A 19,574-nucleotide genomic window follows, 5' to 3' on the forward strand; every position below is an offset into this window, starting at 1 on the left:
CTCTGTTCCTGATCCCAAACTCCCTCTCTGAGGGACTCCACAGCTCCCCCCAAATCTGCCCAGGATCAGTGCACCATCACAGGATCGTTACTAACAGCATTTATCCCGTTTTGTCGTATTTACGTATGCTGACCAGTCAGTGGGCTGGCAGCTAAGCCAAGTATTAAATATTGAGGTTAGATGTGATAGGTTTCTGAGCAAAAACAAACACGGCAAAAAGAGGCATTCCTGGGCACAGTGTCTGGAGAGTGTTTTTGTCTGGTTTAGCTCTTGGCTTCCTCAGGGCAGGAGCCGCCTGCTTGGGGTTGTATTGTTCTGAGCAGGCTGGTGGTGTGCAACAAGCAACTCACAAATAGATCATTTAAGTTAATTAATACAAATAAACTCTAATTATAAGCACTAACCAATTAAAACAGCACAGAGGACATCTGCACTTTGGCGGGCAGATGACGGGGATGCTGTTGCAAGGCCTTAGGACTTGGTCCTGCCCTCCCCGCCCGCTGCATCCCGAGGAGGTTTCCCACAAGGAGGCTGAAGCCGCCGCTACTCCTCTCGTCCTGATTAGGACAGCAGCAAATTAAGGCAGTTTTTCACCAGCAATGCTCTCAGTGCCCTAAGAGCAATGCAGAGCCCAGGGATGGCAGTCTGCAGCACGCGGTGGTTTTCTTATTCAGTTCTTGCTAACCCCACAGCACAGCATGGGGCAATTTGTCCTCTTCTGTGGCCACTTTGGCTTGTGGGAAATTTCTGCTGCCCCCCCCCGAAAAGCCCTCGGCTGTGCTTGCAGCATGGGGGCTGCAAGGACCACTGCAGCTCCTGAGCCTGTAAACAAGTTTTATTCTTTACATCAGCTTGAGTCACTTGGGGACAAGTTCTGGTCCCAGCCAGGATGTTCCTTTGTCCTTCCTTGTAGGGATGGCAGAAACGAAGGATCAAAGCACCGAAAGGATCAAAACATGAAAGCTAGAATATATGAAGCAATGGGGCTGGAGATCCACTCCTCTAGGATAATTAACTTTCCCAAGAACAGATAATATTCCCAAATTAAAGGACAACCTGGGACCAGTCCTGAGAGGCGCATCAAGGCGAACACGAACGCCACTCCCATGACGGAGATCTCATCAGGCTCCGGCGTAACCACATAACTACCGCTCTGGTCTCCAGACACCCACTCCTTCCTTCAGCTCTCATTAAGAAGGCAGATGAAAAGCCTCTCGCTCCTGGTGGCACTGTCACGCTGCTCACCCCCAGGCCCTTCCAGGAGCACCCTTTCCCAGAGGAGGGCTGACTTTGCTGCTCTCCCAGGCTCCAGCAAGCCCGGCAGGGACCTGCCACCACCACCAGCACCCTGAGCACCCCGAGCACCCCTCGGGGCACCCTTGCCACGGGCCCTTTTTGGGAGGGGGGGGGAAAAGGGGTGAGCACAGCGGGGCCACCCCCGGGGCTCCCCCTTCCCTTAGAAGCGGGGGCTGCGGGGCGGCTCTCCAAGCCCCCCTCCCGCGGCTTTTGCTCCCCCTTTTTCTTCCTCCTCCTCCTCCTCCTCCTCCTCCTGCTGCTGCTGCTGCTGCTGCTGCTGCTCCTCCTGCCGCCGCTGCCCGGCTCCGCTCCGCCTCGCCAGCCCCGAGCGGGTGCCCCGGCCCTGCCGCACCTCCCCGGCCTCCGCAGCCCCGGCCCGGCGGGCGGTGAGTGCTGAGCCCCCCCTGCAGGCCCGGGGGGCGGCGGGGGGATGCGCGGGGGCCTCCTCGTCGCCGGAGGGAATCGGGGGGCCGGGTGGTAACGGGGGGCTGAAGGGGCGCGGGGACCCTCACGTCGCCCCCACTTCGTCCCCTCCTGTCCCCCCCGGGGGGTGCGGACTTGGGGCTCGGGGCTTCGCCCCCCGGGGGTCGGGGTCCGGCTTGGGGAATGTCCTGGGCTGGGAGGTGTGTTTGGGGTGGTCCTCGTGTGTGTCCCCCCTTCCTCGGGCGATGGGGGTCCTGCGGAGGGTATCCCCCTCCCCGCCCCGAGGTGGTGGGGGACGCCCTAAAGGCACCACCCGGAGTGCGGGGCTGTCCTTGGAGCAGCCCCCTGGGGGGTTTGGGGCTAAGCTGGGTGCATCCCACCCGGCTGGGCTCGGGGAGTCCTCCCAGGGTGCTGGGGGAGCGGCTACAGACACCCCCCCAGCCGCTGTCCCCCGCCCCATTTCCAAAGCATCAGGGCTTGGGGGGCTCGGGCATCTCAAGAGCAGGACCTGGGGGCTGCAGCACTTCCCGAAGCTGCCCCTCAGCCACCGACCTCCTGGCTGGCAGAGCGCCCCCCCCCCCCCCGCCCCCTTAGGGCACACCGAGACCTCGCGGATGGGGTCTGCCCACCACAGCCCTGACACCTCTGGGGCTCCTTGGTGGAGGTACCACCTCGGCGCCCCTGTAAAAGGAGCTTCTCCTGCCCTCCCGAAGCACTCGGTTTCTTGGGGAAAAAGACACGGCATTACAGTGCATTTATAGTGCATGAAGAACCACTTTCATAACACCTGTGCCGGAGGGAACATCTAACCAGAGCCGTACCTGTCTGGGCATTCATCTGTATGGAAACTCTGCAGCCTCTTCCCTGGCTAACACCGGGGTTGTCTTGCAGAAACCATTTAGTCTGTCTAGACAAGTGTGATGAAGAGCAAAGAGCCCAGAGCGGTGAATGATTAGAGCCTGGCTATCTCTGCAATGTTAGGTTCGTTGTATAGCGCTGATAGGTGGTGTGCTCTGCTTCTGGGTGCCTTTGGGTCTTTGGTTATCAAATGCACAAGAAGTAACCAGATGACCATGCAGGTTTGTTGCATGCAAGAGCAAGGGAAGAAGAATGTAGCCAGCCCTCCATCACACATGTGCATGGGAGAAACATCACAGAAAGTTTAACCGGATTAAATGAACAGAGAAAATCACAGACCACCAAAAATGAATAAATGGTGATGGGGGGGGGGGGGGGGGGGGGGGGGGGGAGGGGTGCGTACTTTTGTCTTTCCTTCTGGAGGGTAGCACAGATAAGTTCATTAATATTTGTGTGGCACTTAGAGATCCTTAAATAGAAAGTACTAAAAAAAATGTAGCATTATGCATGAGCATAGAATAAATAAGATCCTTAGGATAGGAGACAAACTGTGGATAACGCATGTCCTTAATACATATTCATGTGAAGTATAGTGTACTGAAGAGAACAGGCTTGAACATAAAACAAAATCAAGGGGAAAGCAGATGTGTAAATGTTCGTAAATACTCTGCAAGCATCCGTCTCCATCTTAGGTACTCGATGACCCTTACAAATCTAGTCTTTAATACTGCAAACCTCTCCGCATATGGGCTGTCCATCTGCCTTGCCCAACAGTCCAAGTAAATTCACAAGGAAGATTCAGATGAGGATGAACTTCCAGGGCTGAGCCTTGCGGCAATAACACATCCATCACAGTTACATGTCAGGTAGGCTCTCCTCCCAGTAAATGCACGTGTGAATCCCTAAAGGTTTCCACAGCTCCAGGAATGACTCATATTCAGAGAGACCACACAAAGCATCTGTTTCAGAGTCACAAGCATATTCTAGAGACATGACACATAAATACTACTGGGAGCTGGCAGCACACGAGGCCAGAAGGTTTTTATCTAACTTCACGGGTGGGAACACCCAGAGATCTGATTAAAAGTTTCGTGACCATTGAATGCAAAGGGAACAGAAGATGCTGCAGTTCCTTGTGGGTACAAGTATGGGGCTGAGTCAGGCCCAGGGCGTATTTTCTCTGTGAGCAGAGGAGATGGATCCTGAGAAGTGCTGAGCGTCCCGCAATTCCCCCCAAGTCCCTTTTCAGGTCTGAACCTGACAATACAGATTTGTTCTGATTTCAGGAGCTGAGCTTACTCAGTATGCAACGCCGTGCTCTGTGCAAGGGACTGTGTTTAGGTCCTTGAGGAAGGAGCTGGAATACCAAGAACTTTATTTGCACCGGGGTTACAAGCTCGCATACCTCCATGTCTTCTTCATGGCATCGGACTTTGTAACCCACGGAGTGTTCAAGAAAAATCTCTTTCTATTACATATCAGCAAACAAATTGATAAAATTGCTTTCAGGCTGTCATCTGTGTTATACAGGGGAAGGAGAGAATGCTCGCAGAGTAGCAGTAGCAGATACTAATTGCAAATCTCAAGAAAAGAGCTATTAAGCAACTAGGGCATGTGTTGATAATTAGCTAACGCTTGTTCTGCTTGCTCTGGGCTTTACACTGCTGCTGACTGGCTATGAATTTTCTGCACTACCACTGCTTGTTTACAGTACAGCACCTAACTTAAGCAATTAATCAGTTTTAACAGACTCTGCTAATGTCCCTCTGACATCTGAAGAGCCCAGTTAAATGAGTCTGTCTCTAAATACTACTCAAGAGCCGAGAGGGGAAGAAAACAGAATGAGCACAGCCTGCAGAGATAGAAATGACTTACACTTACATTTATTGGAAAATAAATGACATTAGAATGACCAATTTTTATCCATATATAACATTTATATTTCTTTTTATAAATGAATAAATATAAAATACAATCTTTACAATGTTAGGATGAAATTTCATAAAATACCCAAAAAATCCATTTGGTACTGGAGGCCCTTTTCTGGACTGTGCAACACAGATTCTCCACACACAAGTCCATTTCTACTTTGTTGGACTATCCCACATGAACTCGCACTGTATGGTACTGCCTTGGCTTTTGAGAATTATGCTGTTGTTGTCAGCCCCACGCTTATCTATCCAAGAAAGCAATGTCAATATAATAGAGAATAAGTGACATATATGTGAATTACACAAAGAATAATTCATAGGTAATTTTCAATTACAGAGAATAATTTATAGGTGCCTGATTTGTAAAGGGAATAATTTATGAGTAACCTGAATTGCACATAAAAAGCATTTACAGGTTAGTGTAACAAAGGGAATATATTGGCTGCACAGCTGTGTTAAGACTGGATTTAGGGGGCATTTCTTGTGTTAACACCCACCATTAAAAAAACCCTCCACATTCCACAGTGAAAGGATTTGTGGAATATGCCCATCTGACCTGAAACCTCCCCAAGCTACCAAAAGCCACATGTACTGGTGAGCTGATGGGACTAGGACTAGCCAGCCTCCAGAGGGAGATTTATCGCTCTTGCACCAAGGCTGGCATGGTGCAGCACAGCGCCTGTGCCTGCTGTCTGTGTGGTCCCACTGCGCCAGGTTTAGTTTAGGATTCCTGGCAGAGGTTGGCTCCTTCTTGCCCTGTTAGGGACCCTGCAGGGTGCCAACAGGGCGTAGTCTCATGTTTCCTGCTACGTAGATGTGCATCGCTCCTCCCTGTGACCCAATAATGGGGTGCTCCTAATTCTGGAAAAAATGTAATGATAGCAAATGGCTGCAAGTAGGAATAATAAAATTCAGATTGGAAGTAGGATGCTTTTTTTTTCTGATGGTAAAAGTAGAGAATGATACATGAGTGGACACAGTGTGTGCCTCCACTTGCAGCAGATCTTTAAATTGTTATAATTTTGCTTGAAGGATTTCTTCAAGTGCAACTACAAGTTAATGGTCTTTTAAATAATAAGAATTGCTTTCTCCTCTTCAGGACTCGCTAATCAAGTCCTATGGTTTGTCATTGGCTAAGAGGTCAAATTAGTTGCTTTTTGCTTTAAAGATGTAATGCCTTCTTCCTCCATACCTGAAGTGCATATGGATGTGTTGGTGCTTCCACTCCTTCATTGTCACCTTAGCATCCTAAAAACTGAGGGGAAAAAAATGCCCACCTAAGCTAAAATGCCATTGCCTCCTGAAGCACTGCATCAGGGTGTCATGTAAGGCATCCTTGACACAAGAGCTAAAAATTGCAAAGCCCTTTCACACTACTTCAGTTAATGAAACAGTATATCCATGTATTACATCAAGCACAAATACTACCTACTACAGTTAATGTTGTAAAACAGTTTCTTTTCTTTTAAGCTGCTAAAGATATCCATAATTTTTTTCTGAAGCACTGATTTTTTCCAGGGAATTATTTTGGAAAACCTTGTTAAATAGAAGTAATGGTGTTGGATGTGGCCAATACACTGTGTTGCTGCTGCTCTGTTGGGAGCAAAACCAGAGTGCCCAGAGGGAGGAGGCACACGCTGCTCCAGACTGTACATTGCTAGCAAATTCCTGCCCTTCAGCTTTCAAACCATTAAAGTGTAATCATGGACATCCTTAGGCATGTTGGATGCTCACAAAATGCCCATGCTCATAGCTGGGAGTGTCTGATGCAGGCTGAATATCCCCTTTTAGGAAGCCTTGGGAAACAACGTATGTCCCATATCTTTGGGCACACACTATAGTTCATGAGAGAGCCCGAGGGAACACATGCTAAAAGACTGTGTGCTCATTGTATTCATTGTTGCATACATTCACTCTTTGCTACTTCCCATTTAGAAAAGAAAAGAAGAAAAAAATTCCCTTCATTCTCTAACCAATTCCTCCTCCCGCATACCCATTTGCTCACCAGGAAGAGCTGATGAAAGCAGCTCCTGCTTCTCAGTGATCTTTGACAAGACCACTTGCAACCTGGACCAAGCACAAAGCCTCTGCTTGATTTCCTTGGGAGCAACATGCTCCCAAGTGACTCACACATCCTCAGTGATTTTAACATTGTGAATAGATTCCTACTGTAAGTTCTGCATATGACCGGAAAAATGATGCTGGTATTTAAAGCTTGCACAGAACAAGTGAAATCTCGGCACTACTAAAGCCCCAGGCAACTTCCGGTGACTTCAGTGGAGTTAGAATCTCCCTCCACACTCTCAAATTTGGAAGCAAATCAGAAGTGTAGAGATTTTGGTGACAAAGTACAAAACAACCTCACGTGTATTCTTGTTGCTACTCATAAAAATCCAGCAGAAGCAACACGGACATTTTGAGGGCAATAAGAGGAGGTTGCTGAGAAAGCATTGCAGACTTTATTTCTAAACTTCCCTTGGATTAGGGCCCTTGTACTACTTCAAATCCCACTGTGCTGTCTGCCGTTGGGCTTTAATGCTAGTGAAACACAAAGCTTGCAAAAATAAAAGCAAACTGCTTACCTGAGCCCTCGCCTATACCCTTAGCTCCAAAAGAGATCTTACAAAAAGAGTCTTTTTTTAAGGACTGCTTATACTTACAAATATCTTCCCAAGGGTTAGATGTAAAGAAATTCAATATTAATTTTAATGGTTTGCCACTTTTCTCTTACGGTGAAATGACCAGAGCCATCTCTGCATAACCGAGGAAAGAATTTGGCTCGTGTTGGTGCTCTTAGTTAAATATTGAATTCACTGTCGTGTTGCTGTCCTCAGGGGCCACTGACTGGCACTTACCTGACAGAGCTGGGCTGTAGAGCTACTTAAATTACAGACTTAACCAGTTCCTCATAAAAATATTTCACCTTCTTTTTTTCTTCTCTCATATGATTGCATAATGCTGTTACAACAGTGATGGTCAGCAGCTGATACATGGGCTTATCCACCCAGAAAGCTCGCCTGGTTTCTTCTAAACTGGTATTAACTTGCCTAATAGAAGATAATACTTCTTCCTAGAAACTTTGTGCTTTTGTGCATTTATACCTGTGTATTTTCATTCTGCTCTACACAGGTGGAGCACTTACCTGTAGCAGTCAGCTTTGCCCAAAGCACTGCTGCAAAATACTTGAGTTCTACTGGGCACACAAACATTTTCATTAAAATCCAGACGTAGAACAGCCACAGGGGTAGTACATTGTTTCCTCTTTTTCTTCTCTTTGAGATGTCCACTGGAATTTCCATTGATGCCTAGATTGCAATGGGAAATAGGTGCCTGGCTCCTGCTGCTGGCCTTAGAAAAGACCCTGAAAAGGATATTTCCCAGATGCCATGACTTGATTTCCTTCTGCTGCAGGCTTTCATTTGCTCTTCATTTATCCACTTCAACATCGCTACCTCATTTAGCATTCTTGATGTCACACAGTGTGACATGAGCTGTTCGTGAGGCGACTCAATGGCAGGGGGCCCACACAGATCTCTCTAGAGAGGCAAAGCAGCTGCACAAGTCTCATGCAGCACATCCCACCTGCGGATCGGGCCGAGTGAAATTCCTTGGGCAGGTGCCCCGGGTCAGTGCCTAGGAGCCAGGACTGAAAGCTGTTAGGGGAAATTGTCAACAGGAACAGCTGCTGTTATTGGTGCCCAGTAAGTCAGGAGTTCAGGCTTCTGATAGATAAAAAAAAAAAACAAGACCTGCCTCTTCTCTTTTCCTACCGTCGTGGCCTTTGAGAGCCCTAAGCAAAGAGGAGCACCACCTCAACAATGAAAAGCACCAAAAAATAATAATAAAAAAAAAACAAAACACAAACCATCTGATTTAATCCAGACGTGGTAGTAATAACGGGGCTATGCATTCTTGAGCACCATCTACTGGTACACTGTCCATAAACCAGAGGCACACATGCAGATGTAGAGCGCCCTGTCACAGCTGCGCTCACGTAAATGCGTAGGGCTCCTGGCCAGCACCAAGCATTTACAAGCTCCCAGCCAAGCCTTACAGCTGGGATCCTGGGGCAAACAGCTCTGAGAGCAAAGCTGGAGGAGTCTCGCAGGTCCCTGGTGCTGATGGTTGCCTCTGCTCCTGCAGGCAGTGCCACAGCCTGCAGGCCTCTCCGCAATGCTACAGTGCAAACATGCTCAGGAATTCAGCTTCGGGCCCCGGGCTCTGAAGGATGCGCTGATCTCGACCAACCCAGCCCTGCAGGAGCTCTATGCCAAAGCTTTCTCCAGGGCGGAGAAGCTGTTCCTCTCCGAAGCCTACAACCCGCAGAGAACGCTCTTCTGCACGCTGCTCATCCGGACGGCTTTCGACTGGCTCCTCAGCCACCCCGATGCCCCCGAGGACTTTGAAACCTTCTATCACGCCATGCTGCAGAGGAAGCAGAGCTTCTGTCGGAAGCACATTTACCTGCAGCCTATAGGTAATGCGGGTGTCTCCTGGAAAACATTGGGAGGGAGGTGGTGCCAAATGCTACTAACCCATCAGCCTCTTCCAAGGACTAACCTGTTCAGTCCTTGTTCAGGGAAGTTCAGACGGTAGTACCTAAGGTTGTGCCATGCCCCGAGTCCAGAGTCACAAGTCGTGATGACACCCATCAGTATGGCTCCCTGGTAAATACCATAGAATCATAAAATCATTAGGGTTGGAAAAGCCCTCCAAGATCATCTGGTCCAACCATCACCCTGCTACCAATGTCACCCACTAACCCATGTCCCTAAGCACCACGTCCAACCTTTCCTTGAACACCCCCAGGGATGGTGACTCCACCACCTCCCTGGGCAACCCATCCCGATACCTGACTGCTCTTTCTGAGAAGAAATGTCTCCTCGTTTCCAACCTGAACCTCCCCTAGTTGTAGAGAGCAGTAAGGTCTCTCCTGAGCCTCCTGTTCTCCAGACTAAATAATCCCAGTTCCCTCAGCTGCTCCTCACAGGACTTGTGTTCCTGGCCCTTCACTAGCCCTTCTCTAGACACAGCACCGTGTGTGCCCTTGGGTGAGATTTGCTAGGAATATGTGTGTGCATATATACACATATATGTAAAACAATACTGGATAAAAGAGCATTTCTGGAACTCCATCCCTGCCAGTTAATAAAAAACAAACAGCTCCCTGTCCCCAGGCTAATCCCTCTGGGCTGCTTATCTCAGAGATAACCTTCTGAGCACATCTGCTTTGCTATGATAGACAACACCAGTTCTCAGGGTGACCTCTGAAAGAGCCCCTCTCCTCCATACGTGTCCAGCCACCTGGCAGTGGCTGCCACATCCCAGAGTAAGCAATTAACTTCACAACGAGCCTGCCTTGTGCCCAGTCACTGTGGCCAGCCCCACAAAACCCCATCAGACCTGGTGGTTCACCCTGATGCCGGAGCACTGACACCATGGCTTCTCTTCTCAGACCTGATCGAAGGGCCAGCCGGGCTGTCGCTGCTGGATTCCCTGCAGAGCTGCGTTGAGTCCTTCTTCCTGGGGCTCCGTGTCAAGTGCCTTCCCTCCATTCCCATCTCTTCCATCCACTGCTGCTACCGCCACAGCCAGGACTCGGACAGAGTGCAGCTTCACGCAGGTAAGGACCCGGCAGCGTCCTGGCACCAGCCTGGCATGCTGGCACCATGGAAAATAGGAAATGCCTGAAATATCCCTTCATTGCCAACGCAGGGAGGGGATGAGGAAGGGAGTGAAAGGGGAGAAATCCTGTTCCCATGGAAAAGCCAGAACTCTGAGGCTGGAAACAGGAATAAAAAACAAAGTGACTTTCATCACATTTTCCTCTGTTGTTTGTATTTTTCAGCACTGTTTTGTTTAGATCCAGCTCGGATCAGCTCTGGGGGAAGGCACTGTAGATCTCACGTGGACTGAATTCTCCCATCTCCTGTCCAGAGCCAAAGTAAATCCGTGGCCTGGGTGGTGCAGGTGGGGAATTCAGCAGCCTTTCATGTTCGGAAATCGGGGTTCAAGTGTCACACAGCTCCCCAGGGAAACGAGTCTGCCAGCTGCCAAACTCGCGCTGCACAAACGCCCATCTGAAGCGAGCTGCTTGCAGATAGCAGGGGCAGCGTGTGCTTGTCCTGGCTCCCATGCCGTGGCCATAGGGCTTCTCCAGCACAGCTCTGAAACACCCCTGGGGGAGTTCTGGTAGTTCCAGGTGCTTGTTTCCATGGGGCAGTGCTGAATTCATCTATACCTCTGCCCTCAGGTCTGCTTAGCCTTAACGCTGTGCTCAGCACCACTTGAAAAGCCAGGTCTGCTTGTGCTCTGATTTGAGAGGACGGGCTGCACAGCTGCGATTCTCTGTCCGAGACACTGGGTCCAGCAGCTCTGCCTCGCTGCAGCTTGGACTACGTGCTCCTTCCCGTTAGCAGGAGGAATTCTGGCTCTTGCGTGCCTTCCACGGATGCTTTGTTTTAATGACCATCTCTCTTGTGTTTGTCCAGATGGGATCCTGAACTTCCTGAAGAACAACAAGCCCATGGATGCTCTGTGTGTCCTTGGACTCACTCTCTTGGACCTTTACCCATGTGAGACCTGGAGCTTCACGTTCAGCAAATTCCTGCCAGGACAAGGTGGGATTGGTGTCCGATGATCTCCTAGCACAGGGCGTGAATAAGGCAGCAGTGTACCAAAAAGCCTTCCCTGGGAAACTAAAATACCCAAATTTTATCCTTTTTTTTTTTTTTTTTTCCACTCCCTGATGATAGGAACTGTTTTTTCCCAGTTTAAAAGTGGGATCTCAGGGCTCCTGATCCAGGGCTACTATTTCAGGCAAAGGTAACCAAGGTGCTGCAGACCTTGGAAGTGTGTCTTACCACACTGCTAAACTGGACTGCGCTGTCACAGCTTTCTTTTCGTGCTGCCTAAGCTGAGAGACAGTCACAAGCTTACACACGCCTCTCTTTACAGAAGTGGGAGTCTGCAGCTTTGCCAGATTTTCTGGGGATTTCCCCCACGGTAGCTGTAGCAGCTTGAATCCGCTCGTGCAGAAGGAACGGTTAGGCCAAGTCAGCACGGAAAGCAGAGACCGGACCTTGCCGTTCAGTGCCCAAGAGATGGTGCAGTGCTGTAAGGTAGGACTGGAAAATTCCTGCACCCCGTATTTCTTGCAGTGTGGGGTTTAATACTTCAGGCCTGGGCATAATCCACCTGTCAGCCCAGTGAAGCCTGAGACTCTGCTCCTGCACCGATCCATGCATTTACACAGTTCTAAGCAGTTTGTATCTCAGTGCACTGCGCAGATCTCTCTTCCTCCCCTTGCCACTGGAGCAAACTGCAGCATCAGCTGCATAGCGAGGCGACAGGACTTACGGCACAGCAGCACTGGCACAACTGCCCAGCTCCCAGCCTCCTGCTTGGGACATCTGAGTCTTCTGCTTGCCAGGAGATGTGCAGGCAGTAGGACCTGTTAGCTGATGAAGTATTTGGAGATTAATTTGGTTAGCTAATGGTGTTTTGTGTCAGCTAGTAGTTAGCTGGGCAGGTGCATCTTTCTCAGACACAGGCATCCATCAGGGAAGAGGACCAGGCACTAACACTTGTCCAACCTGCTTACATGGACAGATGAGAAAAATATATTAGACAAGTTTGCACATATAGTTATATGCCTTAAATCCCATCCGTCTCCAGCACATCATCTTCGTGAGTGCTCACCCCTCACCCTGTGCCCAGAGCTGCTGCTAGTGTTTTTCTCGCAGTGCTGGCCCAATGTTGGCACCTGCACCAACGCCTTCGGTGCCATTTCTCTCTGCCTCGCCTTGTGTTTGCTCAGGACATTCTAGTCTGGGGTCTCTTCCTGAAGTAATTTCAAAGGGAATGAGGTGTCAATGGGAGGGGGAGAACCTTCCATCCTTGGCCGTCCTGCAGCTGCCAGTTCCCCAGGCAGTCATGCTTGGCCGGCTGACTCCAGCTTAGCTTTTGCTTTGGCACAGACATTGTGCTTTGGAAGGACCCGGATCTGTTATTGCCAATAATTTCTTACAGATTTCTCATATGGACTGTGCTGCTCTTTTCCAACCCCACTGGGACTGATTTTCTCCTTTAAAAACAAACAAACAAAAAAAAAACAAACCAAAAACACAAACCACCACTGTGCTCTTGGGGAAGAGAGCTCAAGCAGCACTGCTGCACAGCTCTGAAACACCACCTATGGGATCTTCCCACAGCTGCTTCCAAAACACACATCCCCCCTTTCTCCTCCCCCCCAAATCAGGATGCTGGGTACCTGGGAAGCGGGGAGCTGCGTTCCCCTTGGAAAAGCCAAGGCTGGAGGACGGCCACGCCGAGCCGGTTAGACTGCCGAAGCGGTGACGGGAGAGGAGGGGGCCGAGCAAGCAGGAATGACCGCGTGCTGCTGTGATTTTTGCCTTCCTGACAGGTGACTTGCCACGAGATCTGCCACCTGATGGGCCTGGGGACGTGCCGCTGGCTGCAGTGCATCATGCAGGGCGCGCTGAGCCTGGACGAGGCCCTGCTGCGGCCGCTGGAGCCCTGCCCCATCTGCCTCCGCAAGCTGCAGTACGTCGTGGGCTTCAAGCTGGTCGAGCGCTACAGGGTGAGTGACAGAGCCCCCGGCCCTCCCTGGAGTAAGGGGCACAGCTGCCAGGCTGCTGACCCCAAACCACGGTGCTAAATGCACTATAGCAGCATGTTAAATGCAGACGCTGCTCTCAGGGCAAGTTTCTAAGCCCATAGATCTGCTAACACCACATATGGACACCACCAAGAACAGTGCTAACACTTCTATAGCTCTAGAAAGGGTTTTCTGCCTCTGTTGTCTAAAAAGCTGGATTCGGTAGCCAAACAGCTAGCGGAATATAAATAATCTCGCCATTCTCATTCTGTACCCTATCTTTTCCTTGCTTATTATTCCTGTCTGGCAAGCATCATGTTCAGAGACAGGATTTTCCACGGCTGCCTGTTTTAAAGTCTGTGGGTTATATTTGTAACGAGATGCGTGCAGAATGAGAACGGGGACGCCTCTAGTTTCATTCAGCTCGCAATCAGATGCACAGAAGCATGTCAAAGCATGCGGGGGAAAATACACTTGCGTGGTTTTGCTGCTCGCCTGTGTGTCTGTGCAGTGTTAGACCTGTCTGGTGCTTGCTTCTGCCTGAGAGGTGCCCAAATCGCCCAGAACACCAGGGGAACATACTCTGGTTTATTTAAATGCCTGACCTGTCACCACCCAGCTATTGCTTTCTAGAAGAGAACTGCTGTCTGCATTAAGCTCTCCTAGAAATGCTTTTTCCTTTACACCTGCAGTAAATACTGTAATTGGCTCAACATCCCCTGGCAGCAGCAAACACAAAGCTGAAGAAAGGCCTCACTTGCCAACCATCACATCTGCTTCCCTGAGAGTGGAAGCTCAGCGAGATATAGTACACGCCTGCAGGAGACACTTGTGATAATCTCTGCAAGAGGCTTTGCTGCTGCCTTGAGAGAGGAGATAGGAACGTCAGAGATGAAGTCAGTAGTTAAGCAACTCTCTGCGAAGAGAGCACAGAGCATTCGAAGACAATATCAGATCAGATGACAGTTACTTGCAAAGAATATTTTGGGAGGTTGTGGCCAGCCAAGTACAAGTCTGAAGTCACATCTCCTTCTGGAGCATGAGCAACAATCCCCACCTGCCGCAGAGCAGCCCCAGACGTTCACAATAAATACAGGAAATGCCAGACACAAAGCCGTTCCTCCCCAGGAGCAGGTAGTGCTGCTAATGTCTGCGACCGAGACAAGATTACAGGCAGAAGAGCATGTGGGACAGGAAACCAGTCCTTATGTAGGAGGATGAGCCCTTCAATTTATTTATCTGAGCTGCACTCAGAAACATACTCCATTTTGTCATCGCAGCTGCTCATTCCGCGATGAATTGTCTTGAAAATTGAAAGCAACCCAATTCTCACTGCACTTCCCCAGCACAACCAACATTTCCACCTGCTGCTTCTGCAGCATCCCGGGCTGTTCTGCACGTAGGGCCTGTACCAGAATGCAGTGATTGCAACGGCCACGCTGAAAAACAAACCAAAACACACAGCTCGCCAGTGCTCGAGCTGCCCTTAGAGTCTGGCTTAGCAGCACAGGACAGCCGTATCCTCGCCCTGGTGTTAACCACAGTTTCTGCAGCATTTGCAAGTTCACTAGTTAGGGTACAACTACTGGTTTAGCAAAGCTAAATCATGAATATTTGAGGACTGAAGCTTGGCTAAGGGCAAGGATAATGTTTTAAGTCTAGCTAACACTGCAGAGACCTGTGCCCTAGAGTACTGTTGTTTGTTCTCCATGGGCTGCATCAGCATGGCTTAGATCTGCTCGCAGGTGCAGTGTGACCGCCCTGCTGATGGGGCGTGGTGGCACTGCCATGGCACGGGGGCTTGAAAAACTTCCAGTGCCACCACTGGAGTCCCCTGAAGTGTCAGATCACAGATTTCATTCCTAGTGACTTCACGTGCACCTGCCTGCAGGTAAGCTAAGACTGTAAAGAAGGTGTCCAGTTCCAGTTATATATGAGAACATTAAAAAAAAAAAAAAAAAAAGAGGCTGCAGTCTTACAAACCCCACAAAGATGTGAACATCTTTGAGGCAATAAGTCACCCAGGTCACCCAGGGATGAGAGACAGGAAAGATTTTTGGGTTTTGGTAGTGATCTCAAGTCAATTATTCCTTCCATTAATAATAATCCAGATGTTCTCTGTTAACATCCTCATCTCAGCGGTTTCTTTTCCTCTTCTAGGGAATTGTGCTAAGTAGCAGTTGTGATTCTTTCCCAGATTCTCAGTCTTGGGTCTTGGAAGTTGAAAAAGACACAAAATCACGGGCTGTTGGCAGCTTCCAAACAGCTCTGCTATCCCCTTCCCCAGTCTGGCTGCTGTTGCAGCTTCTGGTGCATTCTTTGTTTTTTAAGCCCAGAGGGAGGGAAGGGCTGCTGGAGGTGGGATGAGGCAGGAGAAAAGTTGTCCCTTTGCATTTTGACTTGCCCCAGAGGGAGGGGGCAGGGCAGACTAACTTAGCTGAAAGAGTCCATTTTATTCTTGTACGAAATTCTTCCCTGAGGCTCCATGCGCAGACTGAAACGAGAAGCAGGGCCGATTTCTCCCACCCACTCAATTTGAGCTCTTTATCTTTTCTGTCACTTGCCTGAAGAATGAGCAATAGAGGAGGAGAGGGGGAAGGGAGAAGGGGGATGCTCCTACAGATGACAGCTCTGTAGCACTGCAAATTTCATGCCTACTTCTCAAACACGACAGCACCGGGCTCACTGCTGTGTATACGGACCCAGCACAGCGACCGGTGCACTGGGGCCACAACCCAAGTTAATGCTCTGTACCTGTCACCCCTGCCTTTTCCAAAGCAAGTGCAGTGCTTTGCAAAAGTACCAGCTGGGAGCTGCGGAGAGGAAAGCTGAGAAAACAGGCCTCAAGGGTGTGAAATAGCTGAAAAACAAACAAAAAATGCCAACAAGGCAGACAGGGAGATCACCTTTTATCCAGCGATGACTGGAGTGGTGATTCATCCCCCCAGAGCACAAGAAATAAATGTGCCAGAAGCAACCCGCTATATGCCACATTGTAGCATTTAATATTTAAAAAGGAAATTGTCTCAGACATTTTCCTTTCATTAATTCTTTCCTGGAGCCCGGCCTTACAACTTGTGCACTTCAGCTCGAGAGACGAGGAGATATTCTTAGGAATATAACACACATTGCCACAGGAGTCAACCACACGATGAAACAAAATTCTTCCCCGCTATCTCAGGAGCTTTTGTAGTGACACAGCCTCCTCTAGGGAGGCACTGGTTTAGCTCTAGCGGAAATCATGTGCAGAAATGGGGGAGAGGATTTGTGCCATTTTTCTCGACTATCTTCAATAACAGGGCAAATTCTGCCCACATCTGATGGGGCTGGCTCTGCCACGGCCACTGACTCCAGGAAGACAAGATAAAGCCCCTGCTCCTGGCAGGGAGCACCACAGCATCCTAAGACAGCTAGGTTTACCCAAAAACGCTGAGAAAGGCATACCTGTTTTCTCTCGTTCTCTAAAATGCCACCTTTTCCCTTCTCATCACAGAAGCTCTACGCCTGGACGCAGACCGTGCTGTCCACGTGGCCGAGGCAAGAGTCGGCGGACCTGTCAGCCTCGGAGGACGTCCCCGCTGTCAGCTCGGACTCCGGGATGTGCTGTGAGAACGACTCGGAGGCGGTGACCTCCTTGTCGGAGCCGCTCACGCCGGACACGTGTAGCCAGGCCCTCTCCATCGGCCAGGAGCTGGAGCAGGACGAGCAGTCGGGCTCGCTGGCTGAGGCACACAGCCAGCCCCAGCTCGCCGGGCCCGCCAAGGCCACAGATATCGTTAAGGATTACGAGCTGTGGCTGGAGACCTGCATCGCTGCCCTGGAGAGGAACGTCTCCGAGGAGGAGCTGGCTCAGGTGGACAAGGCTGTGGACGCGCTGGCCAAGTGGGAGATGTTCACAGGACAGCTGCCCGCGATGAAGAAGGACCTGCCCTTTGCTAGGGACAGCACCGGGCTGCGGAAAGTTCTCGGAGACAAATTTTCCTCCTTGCGGAGGAAACTGAGTTCCAGAAAACTGTCCAAAGGGGAATCGTCCCCTCATCGCTGGCGGTGGGAGGAGAACTAGCGAGGGTCTGCCTTGGGATGGGCCAGCTCTGCTCCCAAGGCTTTGGTTGCATTACTATCCTGCTTCTGAGCTGTCTCACCACGGGTTGTTGCTGTCAGAGGGAAACAGGAACTCCCCCCAGGAATAAAAGGTGTTTCTTTTTTCTGAGATTGCTAACATCGTTTTGACGTGATCAGTTCTTTGGTAAGGGTTTTTCCTGTGCTGGTCTAAGCTCCAGCACGACTCTAAATTCCTGTCAAGTCCTATGTAGGCACTTTATTTTCATGCTGTATTTCATTTGGTCTGAAGTCAGCTGGGAAGAGGTCTATGCTAAACACTAAACACATTCACACAGAAGCTTGGGCCATCTGAACAAACAGATGCAAATTAACCAGGGCAGCTCTCTTCCCATACACAGAGCTCTCCTACTTAGCATTTCTGTCTGATGCACGGCTATTATTCCTCCCTCTCTCCCCCCCGCCAGACGCTCATCTCTATTCCGTTCACTGCCCCATCGGCTGGAGGCTGAGCCCAACACAGGAGCACAAACGCTGCCGACAGACCATGGCTGCGGGTGGGGGGGAGAGATGGAGGCGGACGGGCATGGAGGCGGTGAGCGAAGCAGAAAGCTGCCAGGCAGCTCGTCCGTCCTAAAGAACAGCGTTTGTGTGACGGCTGTCTTTTGGCGGACACTCCAGGGGATCTCCAGAGCTGCTTCACTTCAAAGCCCGGCTTGGAGCTGTGAGCTAGAACTACTCACATCCTCTGCAGATTGGCACTGGAGAGAAAACCTTTGGGAAAAAAACAAGAAGAAAGCATTCACACACACATTAATTATTAACTTAAAAGGGGGAAGTACATATGCATTCCTCTCCCTGCCTCAAGAAGGCAAAGCCCCATTCCTTTCGCTCTTCTCTGCTCCATAAGTAACCCACCGAAGGGGAACGGGTGCTGTGCTGGCCCCGGGAGCTGCCTTCCCCTGCTGGGGGCACGCTGTTCCCCTCCAGCTATTTATAGATGGAGCTCAAGAGGCTGATGGCTTTCAAGCCCTGTAATAGCAGCATGGGGAAGGCTGGCCCTCTCCACCCGCAGCTCACTCAGGCCGCAGCACTGATAACGCTCCCTACAGCTCACAGGGCCACGGCCATGCTTCAGATTTCCCCCACCTAAAAATATCTTTGAATTAACAACTGCAAAGGACAGGAAAGCAGGTAAGTCCAGTTCAGCTGGGGGGTGAGAGAGGATATTTCCCTCAGAGGAGATAATAGTTCGGGCTTTCCACAGTGCTTGCCCTGTGCACTTTGAAGGCAAGAGGACCCAAAACCCTGCAACGCATTTTTGGGGTAGGTAGAGAGAGAATCAGAGGAACACGTCCAAGAAAAGCTCGAGATTTACTTGTGAAAGTACAAAAGATTTTGCATGAATTCAGCTGGATTCAGGACACAAGCAAATCCACTTGAGCATGATGTAGGCAGAGAGAAAAAGGGAGTTTGACTTCAGGAGTGGCGATGGCAGCTCCTGGCAGCCCCCCTTCCAGGCTGCTCTCCCTGGCTCAGCACAGCACGGCCGCTGCTGCCGCCCTCTCCTGGTGCCTCCGAGGGGCTCTCGGCCACGGCATCCTGCCCTGCAGCAGAAATTCCCCGACCAAATCCTACCGGAATTACAAATCCACGTACCGCCCCACGCTTGCTCATGCGTTGCTGTAACAGATTTACTATTTTAAGCAAGAGATTACTTTTTTGTTTGCTCTTACTTGATTCCGTAGTGAATCATGAGGCTGAACTTTCGAAATTTTCCCAAAAGATACCATAAACTCAGGATGACAATACGGCCTGAGGGAGAGAGACAGACGGCTTTCTGTCATAAAGTCCAAAGGCAACACAGAACGGGAGGCACAAAACCAACTTGCACTGCTGCACAAGTCACAGATGGGAAACTCCCTACGTGACACTCAGTTTACAGACTTGTGTTAGCTCTGTTGTGAGAGCACAAATAAGGGCTGAAGAGCTGTCACTTACCACTAAAAGATATTTTGATACTGCCAGTGACAGAACCACCACTTATCAGTTCAGCTTGTCCAGAAGAAAGAAGTAAACAAGCAGGGCCATTCACCTACCTGTGTGGCAGCTCAGCAGGGCCTGCAGGCTGGTCGCAGCCTTGCAGTGCCAGGCAGAAAGAAAATGGCTGTTACACGTCCAAGTCCTTTGGCAGGCGGAGGTGAGGAAGGGGTCTGAGAGCTGCTGGTCCCTGGGAATATAAAGGTTGGGGTGCTCAGGAGCGTCTGGTCAGGATCACAACACCGGCACACAGAGCTGTAGCAACTGTCCAGAGCCAGCAGCACTCAAGCACAGGGAGCGAAACACAGGGGAGTAATACTTCACCCTTGCTTATAAAGCCTACACCA

General features: G+C 50.2%; 1 protein-coding gene across 1 annotated transcript; it reads left to right on the forward strand.

The window, feature by feature from the left end:
• The first annotated feature begins 1,226 nt into the window (after nt 1–1,226).
• On the forward strand, nt 1,227–17,344 carry AMZ1 (archaelysin family metallopeptidase 1). The gene is made up of 7 exons (XM_040574832.1): nt 1,227–1,682; nt 8,652–8,985; nt 9,964–10,131; nt 11,000–11,128; nt 11,466–11,629; nt 12,934–13,110; nt 16,622–17,344. The coding sequence occupies exons 2-7, from the start codon at nt 8,682–8,684 to the stop codon at nt 17,189–17,191; spliced, it is 1,512 nt and encodes a 503-aa protein (XP_040430766.1). The 5' UTR covers nt 1,227–1,682; nt 8,652–8,681; the 3' UTR covers nt 17,192–17,344.
• The last annotated feature ends 2,230 nt before the right edge of the window (nt 17,345–19,574 follow it).

This window comes from Cygnus olor, chromosome 15 (assembly GCF_009769625.2).
Source record: "Cygnus olor isolate bCygOlo1 chromosome 15, bCygOlo1.pri.v2, whole genome shotgun sequence".
Lineage (NCBI taxonomy): Eukaryota > Metazoa > Chordata > Aves > Anseriformes > Anatidae > Cygnus > Cygnus olor.

Coding starts and splice junctions, on each gene's coding strand:
- AMZ1 (XM_040574832.1), top strand. CDS start 8,682: ATGCTACAGTGCAAACATGCTCAGGAATTCAGCTTCGGGCCCCGGGCT. Junction 8,986..9,963: donor CATTTACCTGCAGCCTATAG/GTAATGCGGGTG, acceptor TTCTCTTCTCAG/ACCTGATCGAAGGGCCAGCC. Junction 11,129..11,465: donor CAAATTCCTGCCAGGACAAG/GTGGGATTGGTG, acceptor CTCTCTTTACAG/AAGTGGGAGTCTGCAGCTTT.